The 14,854-nt window shown below is 37.1% G+C and overlaps 1 protein-coding gene across 1 annotated transcript; it reads left to right on the top strand.

Moving 5' to 3' along the window:
* Nucleotides 1-6,913: 6,913 nt before the first annotated feature.
* LOC107586294 (zona pellucida-like domain-containing protein 1) lies at nt 6,914-12,911 on the top strand. The gene is made up of 10 exons (XM_016273578.1): nt 6,914-7,019; nt 8,246-8,466; nt 9,307-9,488; nt 9,625-9,697; nt 10,841-10,938; nt 11,126-11,206; nt 11,432-11,603; nt 11,700-11,805; nt 12,392-12,421; nt 12,748-12,911. The coding sequence occupies exons 1-10, from the start codon at nt 6,914-6,916 to the stop codon at nt 12,909-12,911; spliced, it is 1,233 nt and encodes a 410-aa protein (XP_016129064.1).
* Nucleotides 12,912-14,854: the final 1,943 nt, after the last annotated feature.

The raw sequence follows: 14,854 nt of genomic DNA, 5'->3' as shown, positions 1-14,854 counted from the left end.
AAATTGATCAAAAGTGACAGTTACAGACATTTATAACGTTTATAACAAATAAATGCTGTTCTTTCAAACTTTCTGTTCATCAAAGAATCCTGAAGAAAAAAAAACGTATCGCAGTTCCCATAAACATATTACGCAGTACAACAGTTTTCAACATTGATAATAAGAGAAAATGTTTCTTATGCATCAAATCAGCATATTAGAATGGTTTCTGAAGGATCATGTGACACTGAAGACTGGATGCTGAACATTAAGCTTTGCCATCACTACAATGAATTACATTTTAAACAATCAGCCTATTTTAAATTGGATTAATGCTTCTCAATGTTACTGTTTTTACTGTATTTAATATTTACTTGTATATATAAAATACATGCAGCCTTGGTGAGCATAAGAGACCACTTTCAAAAACTTTAAAAAAAAAAAAAATCTTGTTTATGGTCTGTGATTTTAATAGTGAGGGATAATGTAATGTTATAAAAGCTGACACATTAAAGTGAAAAAATGATGAAAATATGAAAAAGAATGTTACAAAGAATCTTTCTTTTAAAGATTACGTTTAAAGAGGAGGGACTTCATGAAATTTGATTAACTAAATACATCTGAATCAAATATTGAAACAGTTGATCTTATGAACAATAATTCAGAACAAATCTGAACAATAGTTTAGAAATGATTTTAAAACAAATGTTATAGTGGCTTGCATGTATGGGCTGTATGTAAGAAGCAGTATGACTGTAGAAGTTAAAGGCAATGACACAAATCAAGTCATCACGCCTACGCGCCTCCTGATATGAACACTAGAGGGCGCAGTCGAAACATGCCGATGGCACGGAGATGCGCCTGTGATGCTGCGTTTCAACAACATTTTCTCTCCCTTTCATGTGGGGGATAAAACATACTTATGTTTAATGAATATTAGATTAAAGCATCTAGATCTAGTGAATGTTTTTTTTATTATTATTTAAATGACTAAACCCATTCGATTTAATCATATAGCCCAAGGAACAACAAAACAGTTTTTATTTTCTTTACCTCTGAGCATCAACTAGTGAGAGCATTTCATGAATTAATTTAAATGATTGTAATTAAATAAATCTACATTTAATTTAAATAAAATCACATTGTGATTTCTCTTCAATTTAATTTATGAAAACTGCTTAAATTTACAACCACATGCTTTTCCCCTCGTATTGAGAAATATTATGTTTTCTTTATGCAAGCAGCTTAACAAAAGACATTTCTCTTTTGCTTTAGAAAATAAAGCATAATAACAGGGGGGAAATGCAGGTAGGAGGGTCCAACATCAGTAAGCTTGTATTTGGATAACACTGTCCCCTGAAATGTTAGCTGACATTTTTGTCCTCCTTTGAAACTGTAGTCACATTTCTAAGGCTTTATTATTCAAACAAAACACGTATGCTGAAAGTCCCTTACTATCAGTTGTACGCTATATATTTTTGTCAGTAATAAAAACAAGTAATAGTAAAACAAAATAAATGAATTAGTAATCTATTTTCTTGATTTGCTAGTGGCATAGATTTAAAGGCCTTTGTGTAAAAAAATTGATAACGGTAGTAATAAGCACTGTTTTCATGCTGATTCTAATCATAAGAAATGAATTGTCATGCCATTCCATGCAATGAATCAAATTAGATGATGCTTATGTCTGTATGCGGCTGATCTGACTGTAATATAGCGTCTGATGAAAATATGGGAGTATGCTATATGCTTACATTTGATATCTGTGTAAATTTAACTCTAGAATTAAGGGTTTAACTCTGCAAATGGTAATTGCACTATAAACTGTTCCTCAATATAAATGACTCTTAAAAATAAAGGTGCTTAAAATGTTTTTTTTTACATGCGATGCCACAGAAGAACCATTTTTGGTTCCACAAAGAACCATTCAGGCAAAGGTTCTTTAAAGAACCATCTCTTTCTTACCTTTTTATAATCTGAAGAACCTTTTGCCACAAAGAACCTTTTGTGAAACGTCAGATGTTAAAGGTTATTTATGGAACCATTTAGACAAAAAAGGTTCCTCTATGGCATCGTGAAGCACCTTTATTTTTAAAAGTGTATGAGAATATACTGTCCTGACAGCTCTGACCTCAGCAGCTGCTCTCAGTACAGTGATCACTAAAAACAATTGAATGTCATGTAATCTGTCAGGATGAATCAGAGCACATGGCCACCTGACAGTACATCTGGGTCGTTTCATGGGTGGGTGTTGTGAAGTACAGTACATGGTTATGGTTTCAGGATTTATTCTGTATTCATTTCAGGAGAAGGAGGCCATTTGATCCCATTTGGTCTGAATAGTAGCCCTATCCAAAGTTCAACATATTTGATTTCAACACAGCCTAATAAGAGCAAGATTCTTCAATGGCAGAAACCATTTGATCCTAATTATGAATCATAAACAATATTGAAGTTGTTGGGATGCTAATGGTCTCAAAAAGGATCCCAACAACTTCAATATTGTTTATGATTCATAATTAGAGTATACACTACCAGTAAAAAGTTTTTGAACAGTAAGATTTTTAATGTTTTCTAAAGAAGTCTCTTCTGCTCATCAAGCCTGCATTTATTTGATACAGCAAAATCAGTAATAGTGTGAAATATTTTTACTATTTAAAATAACTGCTTTCTATTTGAATATATTTTAAAATGTAATTTATTCCTGTGATCAAAGCTACATTTTCAGCATCATTACTCCAGTCTTCAGTGTCACATGATCTTTCATAAATCCTTCTAATATGCTGAATTACTGTTTAAGAAATATTAATTATTCTTATTCTTATTATTCTTATTATTCTTATTATCAATATTTAAAACTGGACTGTTGTCTGGAGAGAGTCCTACCCCGATCCGGAACGCGACAGGACCCAGAGCCCAGCCCACCATCACCCCGTTGCGCGGAGCAAGAGCCTGAGCCCACCACTGATGGAGAGCCCGAGCCCACCGTGACCAACGAGCCATCGCCTATTGGAGCGACAGAGCTGAGGATCGCCTCGGAGCCAGAGCCTGTGACGTCAGACCAGGTGCGAGAGCCAGGTACAGTGCTCACCACGGGGGAGAGTGAGAGCGTGGAGGGAGGCTCCGCCTACTGCACCATGGCTGAGGGTGAGCTGAGCTCAGCGGACTGTGCATTACCTGCCCTTCTCCCATCATCATCTGCTTGCCCTGAACTGTCTGTCTGCCCTGAACTCTCTGTCAGTCCTGTTCTGGCCATGGAGCCCATTTTTGTCCACGGAGGTCGTTCCCCTGTCCACCGCGCTCCCAGTGTTGGGAGTCGCAATGTGGTGTGTGTGGGCAGGGCAAACACCATCCCTGAACCCTCTACCTGTCTGGATTAACCCACACACCCTCCCTCTCCTGCCTCCTCCTGTCATCCCAGTCTCTTCACCTCCGCCACCACTGTCTCTTGTCAGCCTCTCTGCTCACCCTCAGCCCACCATCTGTGTGGTGGGATTACCGCGGGTCTGCCAGTCTCCATCGACGTTGTGGCTGGAGGATCCCTTGTCTCCGCCTCCAGCCTCTGAGTCCCGGACTCTACCTCGGTCCCTCGACCCAGCGGCTCCATCATGGCTCCTAGCTCCCTCCTCTCCACTGTGGCCCATCAGTCCACCAGTTCTGCCGGGCTCCCTCATCCCTCCAGCTCTGCCTTGGTCAGTCATCGACCATCCGACCCCTTGGGACTCACTCCTCCGGCTACACCTCATCCCTCCATCCCTCTGGTTCTTTCAGGTTCCTCCTTCCCTCCGGCTCCACCTTGGTCCTCTGTCGCTCCGGCTCCACCGCGGCCTTCCGGATCCCTGCCTCGGCCATCTGCTCCGCATTGGCCCTCCGGATCCTCCCCGTCACCCTGGCTCTTGGGCTCTCCGTCTCAACTTTGGGCTCCACCACCACCTGCTCGACCGCCGTCGGTCGGCCCCCTGGAGCCATCAACCCTTCCTCCACCATGGCTCCTCCCTCTGTCGGCTCCACCGTGGGCCGCCATCCTGGCTGGGATCTGGGTCCTGCCTAGCTCCTCCTGCTCCCTCCTGTCTTCTCCCTGGCTCCTCCCTCCATCTGATCCGCCCTGGCTCCTCCTGTTTCCTCCATGGCTCCTCCCTCTGTCGGCTCCACCGTGGGCCGCCATCCTGGCTGGGATCTGGGTCCTGCCTAGCTCCTCCTGCTCCCTCCTGTCTTCTCCCTGGCTCCTCCCTCCATCTGATCCGCCCTGGCTCCTCCTGTTTCCTCCATGGCTCCTCCCTCCATCGTCTCCTCCCTGGACTCTGTCTGTCGTCCTCCTCCCGGGAGTCCGTCCTCCACCCGAACCTCCACCTGATCATCTCCCTACCTTCCTGCCAGCCCTTTGCCATCCCCTGTTACCATCCCTTCTCCACTCCGTTTGTCCTCCTAAGTCCCTCTCCATCTCTCCCTTTGTGTCTGCGGCGCGAGGTCATGCCTTCCGGGAGGGGGGCGAACTGTCACACCCCAGGACTGTTTGTTGTGTTTTCTTCCCTCATGTGCTCCGTGACCTAGTTTTCCCCCCTGAATGTGTCATTTAGTTCAAATGTGTCTTGTTAATTATCCTCGTTTGCCTGTCTATTTAGTTCTAGTCTGTCCTGTGTTCCCTTGTCCAGTGTTAAAGTTAAGTTGTGCGTGTGTTACCTGCCTGCCTTCTGTGGATACCTTCTGTGTGGATTAATTAAAGACTGTTTACGTTTATCTTCTTCTTAGTGCGCTCGTTATACACCGCACCCCTGACAAGTACTTTTTTTCAGGATTCTTTGATTAATAGAAAGATCTAAAGATCAGCATTTATCTGACATAAAAAGCTTTTGTAACATTATACACTATACATTCAAAAGTGTCAGTATAATATTTTTTGGCAAAGAAATTATAGAAATTAATACTTTTATTTAGCAAGGATGCTTTACATTGATCAAAAGTGATGATAAAGACATTTATTATGTTACAAAAGATTTCTATTTCAGATAAATGCTGTTCTTCTGAACTTTCTATTCATCAAAGAAACCTGAAAAATTCCAGCTGATTTCAACATAATGTTTTTTGAGCAGCAAATCAGAATATTAGGATGATTTCTGAAGGAGCGTGTGACTGGAGTAATGATGCTAAGAATCTGGAAAGTGCTTTATAGAGACTCGCAGCAGAGGCAGGCATCTAACCTATCCTAATGTGTGTGCGCGCCATGAGTGTAGAATACATAAACACTTTTCAATAAAACGTAAATTCTTCCCCCGTGATTTTTTGGCAAGTCAAGTCTAGTGTGTTCATAGAGGTTTCCATGGGCCAATGCAAATAAAGCTAGATTTAAATAAAAAAAAGACATGATATTGTCGGACCTGAGGTTTTATTCTTATCCAAAACAAGATGTGATATGAGTGTACATACATACACTACCAGTCAAAAATTTTTGAACAATAAGAAAGATCCAATAAAAAGATACAAAGATCAGCATTTATCTGACATAAAAAGCTTTTGTAACATTATACACTATACATTCAAAAGTGTCAGTATAATATTTTTTGGCAAAGAAATTATAGAAATTAATACTTTTATTTAGCAAGGATGCTTTACATTGATCAAAAGTGATGATAAAGACATTTATTATGTTACAAAAGATTTCTATTTCAGATAAATGCTGTTCTTCTGAACTTTCTATTCATCAAAGAAACCTGAAAAATTCCAGCTGATTTCAACATAATGTTTTTTGAGCAGCAAATCAGAATATTAGGATGATTTCTGAAGGAGCGTGTGACTGGAGTAATGATGCTAAAAATTCAGCTCTGAAATCACAGGAATAAATTACATTTTAAAATATACTGTATGACATTTTACCAACCTGTGGAATGTAAGCAATAACGCATAAAAGTTTGGGTTCAGTAAGATTTTGTTTGTTTTTCTGAAAGATATTAATGCTTTTATTCAGCAAGGATGCATTCAATTGATCAAAAGTTTACATTTATAATGTTAAAACATATTTCTGTTTAATACTGTATCATGGTTTGCGCATAAATATTAAGCAGCACAACTATTTTCAACATTGATAATATGTTTCTTGAGCACCAAATCAGCATAGTAGACTGATTCATGTTCTTGAGGCAGCATAGTAAATGTATGAAGATCAGAAGGTGCTATAAAATAGTTATTACTGCATATTAAGACATCTTATTTATGAAATATAAACTGATTAAATCAGAGTATTAAATATGGCAGCTATCATCTGCTATTATCAATTAGCTTTACTATGTCAAAAATGGGCAGTTTGTGAGCTTCATTGAGTGGATCACTGAGCGTTTCTGGTTGAGATAAACGTGAGGAACTGGGAGGCCACAGTGACAACTGCAGCACACTCACTATCAACCCTGATGGACTGAAAGAGAGAATAGGCCCTTTAGTCACTTCAGCTGCGGATGAAAACATAGTTCCTGCCTTCAGTCCCACACTGAGCTCAGACATTATTGAGCGATGACAGAGGCAGATTAAGCCATGAGGAGATGAGTGGGAAATCGTAAAAGCTGCTCATGTTTCTGGCTCCATAAAAAAGATTTGTTCAGCGCATTGAGATTGTGATGGATTTTCCCATGTTGTCCAAGACAGCTCTTTTTGTTTAAGATGTCTGATAATGGCTCATTGTTTTGGCCGCGGTAGAGGCCCGTAGTGCAGGCGGCCCTGTGGAGATGCCAGGATGCCCATTCACTCAGCGGCGGTGGGCCGAGACACATGGAGCACAGCTCACCAGCATCGGGGGACTGAGGTAGGAGACTCAATCAACACTTTATGCTATTATCCTGTTGCCATGTTGTTATGTCAAAAATGTACTGTTATGCCAGTCATTGTTTGAATTTAGATTTTTTTAAATGACAAAAATGTCTCTTCTCCTTGCTTTCCAGGTGTTGAAATGGAGTGGATATGTGTCCCTCTTGTGCTTTTCTGTGGGATTCATTTAGCTTTTACACAGTTCAATGGATTCAACTGTGATCCAAGCTACCATAGCAGATTCCCTGGTAAGAAGAGTCAAATAAACAATACAGTTCAAAAGTCAGTTAGATGTTTGTTTGTTTGTTTGTTTGTCTGTTTTGAAAGAAATTAATACTCCATTCATCAAAGACGCATTAAATTGATCAAAAGGGATAGTAAAGACACTTATAATGTTAAAACAAATTCTATTTCAAATAAATGCTGTTCTTTTCAAAAAGTAAAATGTATACGCTTAAATGTTTAATTAGTACAAATAATCAAATAATTTTTATTTTCTACAAATATTTACAAAAAAATCAGTATATTAGAAAGATTTCTGAAAGATCATGTGACACTGAAGACTGGTGTTATGATGCTGAACAAATTAAAAATTTGAAAATATATTAAAATAAATAAAAATACAAATCTGTAAAAATATATTATTTATAATTGCAATGATATTTCACGGTTTTACTTACTGTTGTTATTATTATTATTATTATTGTTGTTGTTGTAATTATTATTATTATTATTATTATCAATAATAATTGTAATGTATTTTTGATTACAAACAGCCTTCATGAGCATAAGAGACTTCTTTGAAAAACATTAAAATAAATCCTACCATTCCCAGAACAGTAGTGGGAATAAATCCATTTAAAATAATTTATCATTTATCATTTTTAAAATGCTTATTTTTCTGTAACTAACTAACTTTTAAATGTATTTTTACATATAGTATACTTTTTTAATGTATTTTTACATATAGTGGGATCCGAAAGTTTGAGTCTGCACTGGAAATTGAGGAAATCTGGAATTTACAACGTAATTTAAATGTGGAAATAACAAGAAATGTTATAATATTGAGAAATTTATAACAAATAAATATTATGAAGTAAATGAGCAAGTATTATGTCCAGCTCCAAAAGATCAAATATTCTTGCTTGTGGAGATTATGTAGCTCAAGTGCTGCTATCATTAAAGAAAAAGGGGGACAAACCGAATACTAAAACATTCTGAAATTCATAATAATATTTCAGTTCAGCTTTGTACTTACATTGCCACACTGATAATATAATTTGTAATGGAAAATGTGTAAAAAAAAAAACAATAAAAAAAAAAACAATGCTGAATTGAAGCATTTCCTTTATTTTGACTTTTGGACTCTACTGTATTTTATTATAAGCCCATGTTTAGTAAAGAATGCTGTCTCCAATTGCAACATATTATGAGGGTTTAATTTACTTATATATATATTTTTTTTTTCCTCAAGGTGAGAGAGATATCAGTGTATACTGTGGCATTCAGACAATCACACTAAAGATTAACCTCTGTCCTGTGCTGTACTCTGGATACACTGATGCTGACTTGGCACTGAACAGTCGGCATGGAGATGCCCAATGCCGAGGCTTCATAAACAACAACACTTTCCCCACAGCTGTGCTCTTCAGTATCAGCCTGAGCACACTGGAGGCCTGTGGAAACACGCTGGAGGTGAGGGATACGTTCACTTACACACAAGTACTATGGTATAGGTTTTGGACATGTATTATGGGAATACCATGGTGTGTGAATATGGTAATCATTCAGTACTATTGAATTGTCTATGTGGACTGGCACCAGCTTCACTTTTTGCACTGTTTGTGTTAAAGGAATAGTTCACCCAAAAATTACAATTTGCTGAAAATGTAATCCCAGGCTATCTAAGTTGTAGATGAGTATGCTTTTTCACTGGAACAGATGTGGAGAAATGTAGCATTACATCACTTGTTAATCAATGGATCCTCTGCAGTGAATGGGTGCCGTCAGGATGAGAGTCCAAACAACTGATAAAAGCATCACAATAATACACAAGTAATCCACACAACACTAGTCCATCAATTAATGTCTTGTGAAATGAAAAGCTGTGTGTTTGTGATAAACAAGTCCATCGTTATGACATTTTTAACTTTAACCCATTGCTTCCATGGCTAAAATAACAATCCATAATTTATAATTAGTGAAAAAGTCCATTCCCTGTTGTCCTCTAACATCAAAATCTACAGACATATTTTTGTAGATTATTGTGATGTTTTTATCAGATGTTTGGACTCTCATTCTGACGGCACCCATTCACTGCAGAGGATCCATTGGTGGTAAGTGATGTAATTCGAAATTTCTCCAAATCTGTTACGACAAGCAAACAAACTCATCTACACCTTGGATGGCCTGAGTAAATTTCCATCAAATTTTCATTTTTGGGTGAACTATTCCATTAGGTAACATAACTGATATGTAATTCTAAAGAACTAATTTGATTATATGAGTTTTAAAAAACTCTGTTTCTCTAATCAGGTTTCTACATCTCAAGGCTTTAATGCCTATGGGAACATCTCCATGATACAGATGAGTAATATATCAGGCTACATTGACACCCCAGACCCTCCAACTGTTATCAGCTACCTGCCAGGACTGGTGTATAAATTCAGCTGTAGTTATCCTCTGGAGTACCTGCTCAATAACAGCCAGCTGGCATCGTGAGTGTTTTCTGATGTAATAACCTACTTACTTCTACAACTCTGCATTTATCAGAATAATCAATCCTTTGCTTATAAGTTCTGCTGTGAATATACAGCCATAATATCTTGTTTTAATCTCATTCTTCTTTACCAGATCGTCTGCTGCAATATCAGTAAAAGACAACAACGGCACTTTCCTGAGCACTCTCAGTCTAGTGCTTTACAATGTGAGTGATCTCTGTAGTCATTCAAATAAAATGCATTTTAAAGTATGGATGTGTAGCAATACAAAATGTTTCATACATTTTCTGTACCACGTTTTTATTACAAAAGTTAGTAAATTAGGTTACACTTTATTTTTAGGTGTCATTGTTACAGTCTAACTATATATTTAAGTACGGAGTAATATTAATGAACTACTAGTACTTACTATATGGTTTGGTTAGGGTTAGGATTATGGTTTTCCTTAGGGTTACTTACATGTAATTATGCATAATTTATTGTTGGGTAACACTTTACTTGAAGGGGTGTGCATAAGACTGACATGACACCTTCATAATCATGCCATGACACATGTCATGAATATGAAGGAGGTTTTATGCATGTTTATGACAACTGTCATTAAGTGTCATTCGCTCAGTTATGTCATTTTTAATGCAAATATGACATTATTTGACCTAAACCTAACCTACCCCTAACCATAGCCCATAACAAAGACATCTCAAACAATGTCATCTTTGCATTAAAAATTACATAACTGAGCGAATGACACTTAATGACAGTTGTCATAAACATGCATAAAACCCCTTCATATTCATGACATGTGTCATGTCATGATTATGTAGGTGTCATGTCATGATTATGAAGGTGTCATGTCAGTCTTATGCACACCCCTTCAAGTAAAGTGTAACCTATTGTTGTTATTATAATAGTAAGTGCATGTAATCCGTAACAAGGACAGCTTTAAAATAAAGTGTTACCGCAAATTACATATCATTTCTTAAAATGAAAATACAAATTTATTTAAAATTTGCAACTATACATAAAAATTGATCTTTTATGAATATTGTTAATCATTTTAAAATGTTAATGGTTGTATACTTAAAATTGTATTACATTAAACTTCATCATTATTATTATTATTATTATTAGAAATTAATTAACTTAGAATTACAAATGAAATTTGATTTATGGATTATTTGGATTGTAAATAATTTATTCTTAGGATCTATTATTATCAATTTCATATTGTGGATGTGTACACAAATGTGTATGTAGTACTCAAAAATAAATTAAAATGTAAAAATGGCATGTTGCAATGAAGAATGACTTTACAGTATAGCTAATTTTCTTTGTTTTATATTTTACAGGACTCAACCTTCAGTCAGCTGATCTCTATACCAATGTCCGGCCTGTCCTTGAAAACTCGTGTGTTTGCTGCAGTTAAGGCTACAAATCTGGACAAGAGGTATATCGTACAGAGAAATATGTTTATATATATATTCTAAACTCATTATAAATTCATTACTAGTCGTGGGTAAATACTTTTTTGAGGACCTGTTAACTAAGCCCCTGTTGGTGTTTTTTTTTTTGTTTTTTTGAGATTAGAGATTTGATTCCCATTATTAGCAGAAATGACTGTGTTTTCCCCACAGGTGGAACGTTCTGATGGATCACTGTTACACCACCCCCTCTGGGAACCCTAATGATGGAATACGCTACGACCTTTTCTTTGGGTAATTTAGTATTTTCTGAAATTATGTGCACATTAACTCGGTGAGTCCTCATTACCTGCTCAACTATACAATGCACAAAGGCCTTTTAGAGGATATCATTTGTGTGTGTGTGTGTGTGTGTGTGTGTGCACGATTGCAGTTGTGTCTGACTGAAGATAATCAATTTATCTGATTTCAGCGGATTTCAAGTTTAAAGAGGCTTTGTTTTTGTGGGGGTTTAAATAGGTGCTACAAGGATCCACAGACAACTGTATTTGAGAACGGAAAAAGCCAAATGGGCCGCTTTGCATTTGAAGTTTTCCGTTTTGTGAAACATAAGAACCAAAAGATGTCCACCGTGTTTCTGCACTGTATTACAAAGCTGTGTCGAGTTGGTGACTGCGCAATACTAATGCCGGTAAACAGTCATAATGCTGAAGTATTTTTTGGTTGATAATGTATTTTATGTGCAGTAACTGAACGAGAGCACTGACTGTAATATCATTCATGGCAGATCTGTGGAAAGCGCAGGAGGAGAGACACTGTGGATGAACATGTTGTATCAGGTTCGTCCTCAGGGGATGCCGTCATAACCGCAGGGCCCATAATCACTAGGAGCGGTGAGAGCCATCCTCAGTAAATTGAATTATTAACAGTATAAAGTAAAATCTACTTAACTCTTATGACATTGTACAATATAAAACAATTACATTAAAATAAACAATAAATATTGTTCAAAAGTAACGAGGGGTCTGTAAGACTTTAATGTTTCTGAAAGAACTCTCTTATGTTAACCAAGCCTTGCATTTATTTGATCAAAAATAAATTTAAATAAATAAATCTTTTGTAACGTTACAAATGTTTTTACGGTCAGTTTTGATCAGTTTAATGCAGAAAAGTATACATTTCTTTAAAAAAGTTAAATAGTCATATTTCAAACAGCCATATAACGCACGTTTCAATTTCTGTGAAACACCAGCTTTGTAATGTTAAGTAGATTTTATATATTTGAAATTGACTTTTATTTTTGTACGATTTTTATTTTTGTACTTTTGTTCATTTGTACATACATTTGAATAGAGTACGAATGTAGAATTTGCTTAAAGCTTGAGATGCAATTGATGTAGTTCAGTGTAGAATGTATTAAACCATGAAACCATTTATCACAAAAACCTCTAAAAAATACATCTCGCTTGTTTTCTGCAGATGAATCTCCAACCAACAACTCACAACTTGGTAAAATATTTCTTTAAGTAGCCTGCTAAATGTTTTTCATTAATAGACCCCCCCCCCCCCCCCCCCCCCCCCCCCCCTCGTTGCACGCTACCCCTTTTCCCACCAAAGACCCCCCCCCCCACCCCCACCGTGTCCTTTCTGTGAGACATCAGCTCTGTTTTCACACTGAAACAATGGACACTAGTGTCAAGTTCTGCAAATGAGATCCATGACAACTGTGGTACCCATTTACAGAACATGTCTGACTTGGACCCCCATCCCACTCAACCCCATTCATCCCCACAACCTCTGCTGACCCTCATTCACCCCTCTCTGTGCCCCTGCAGCGAGTGGATCCTCCCAGCATCTGAATGCTGTAACCAGTGCCTTGATATCAGGTGTGGTTGTGCTGGGTGTGACGAGCCTGGGCCTCTTCATCCTCTCCCTCAGGCTGCTCAGGAAGCCCAGCCCTTCTAGTCTGAGAGGGGTCTGGAACCACAGCTTCAGATGACCATGACGTGCACTACGTGCAATACGTCAAACAATATTTGGTCACTGCTCTCGCATGTCACAAAATTGCCATTGGGCGGCTTTGTCAAACGAGTTTTCCCTTTTGAACTATATGAATCTAATAGTGCCTTTTAAAATACCTCAGTTTGTTAACTGTATCAGGGTCTGTGATCCTATGTCTTGAAGTGCAAAGCACAAATTAAATGTAGATTGTTCACATATAAATTGCAGATGATTTGCTTTATGAATTATTGTTGATCTTTTAAACTGTGTGTATATATATATATAAGTGCGATGATAAGAATAAGTGATGAAAAAATTAGAAGTCTTCCTAGTTAAATATTAGTTGGCAGCAACAGATTGGATACCACAGAAAATACTGCACAATTAATATTGATTTTTAGTACAGTTTTTGTTTATTTTTACAAATGGAGGGACAAATCACAGTTATTTTCTATGGTAATAAACAGCATGACACAGACGCTGTTAACCTAGACAATTTAATTTGCATGATATAGTTTAAAATATAAATATATTTTATAATATATTTTTAGATGCACATTTATAGTGTTATTAAATTGATGTGCCATTATAATATTTTTTAATTAAAATTGTAAATATGTACAATCTGATGTTTTTCCTGAACAGATTTTGTCAGCTGCACATAATGGACATTTTTAAAGTGTTTTAATATAAAAATTAATTCAAACCGATGTCTTATTTCACTACTTATTGCTCATTTGTCTGCATTTATATCAGTTTTATAGATAATTTGCAACATATACCATATTTATCTAAAATCACACTCTTTTTTATTCAGCCACAAGAAATGACATTGAAAATACAACACAGACACAAACCACTAATTTCTCACAGTGCCACTGTAGATCTTCACAATCTGCATCCTTTCTCTATATAATCCCAGATTCCTGCAGGGTTTGCAGCGAGCCAAAAGCTAGAAAGATCTGATGCAGAGAATGTTTATCTCCCTTTCATTTCTTATGCGTGTGTAACAGTCCACAGCATTGTTTTTCTAAGAGATTTAACTGAATGCGTCATGGCTAGCATCATATTATGATGAGGTCTGTAACATTTTCCATGTTTTGTGTCCTTGTCAATAGAGGAAGGCCAACACCCTATACTCTGATTTGACCCTAATTAGAAAAAGTGTCATCCTTCCCAGGTAGCTCAGCTGACAGGTTCATGTTACAATTCCATTGGTGTTTTCTGTGAAGTGGTACCTCATTTTCACAGATTTCACATCATTAGCTGTTGATAAGAAGCAAGGAAGACTCCAAAACTCTAGCATTTTCATGCAACCTTACTATTCGAAAAGCTTCAGAATTACTAAAGTGTTGTTACTCCCAAAGGGATTTACTCATCCTCATGTCATTCCAAACCTGAATGACTTTCTTTCTTCTTTGAAACAGTTTAATGTTTCAACTGTTTTTTGAAAATGTAATGAAAGTCAGTGGAGGCCAGTGTTGTTTTAGATGCCATTGCATTTGACATTTTTCAAAATACTGTATCTTTTGTGTTCCACAATGAACCACTTCAGCAAATCCCTTTGACAATCATTATCACATCAATAAAGTAGGTGTGTACAAACCGTGTGATTTCATCCAGTGACCATCAAGATTTTAAGGTAACAAACCTTCTAAAAGGCATGGAAGGTCAGAGGTCAGACCGATAAGATGTCCAAACAGAAGACGGGACCTCCCACATATTGTGTACTTCTACAATAGAGTTTGTACTTAGTTTATTCAATTACATGTTAATATGTTTCAGGATGTACAAGATGACAAAGACAGTGGTCATTGTTTATGGTCTAACTTTAAAGGTGATGTGTAAAGTTTCAAGGTTTGCCTGAAGGTAATGGTACCTTATCCACAAAAGTGAATTGTTCTTGAGAACTCAAGCAACCATACTGAATGGCAAATGACC

Source organism: Sinocyclocheilus grahami, unplaced genomic scaffold (assembly GCF_001515645.1).
Source record: "Sinocyclocheilus grahami isolate Dianchi unplaced genomic scaffold, SAMN03320097.WGS_v1.1 scaffold79.1, whole genome shotgun sequence".
NCBI lineage: Eukaryota > Metazoa > Chordata > Actinopteri > Cypriniformes > Cyprinidae > Sinocyclocheilus > Sinocyclocheilus grahami.
Note: the sequence above shows the minus strand (reverse complement) of the source record. Positions and strands in the feature narration are given on the sequence as shown.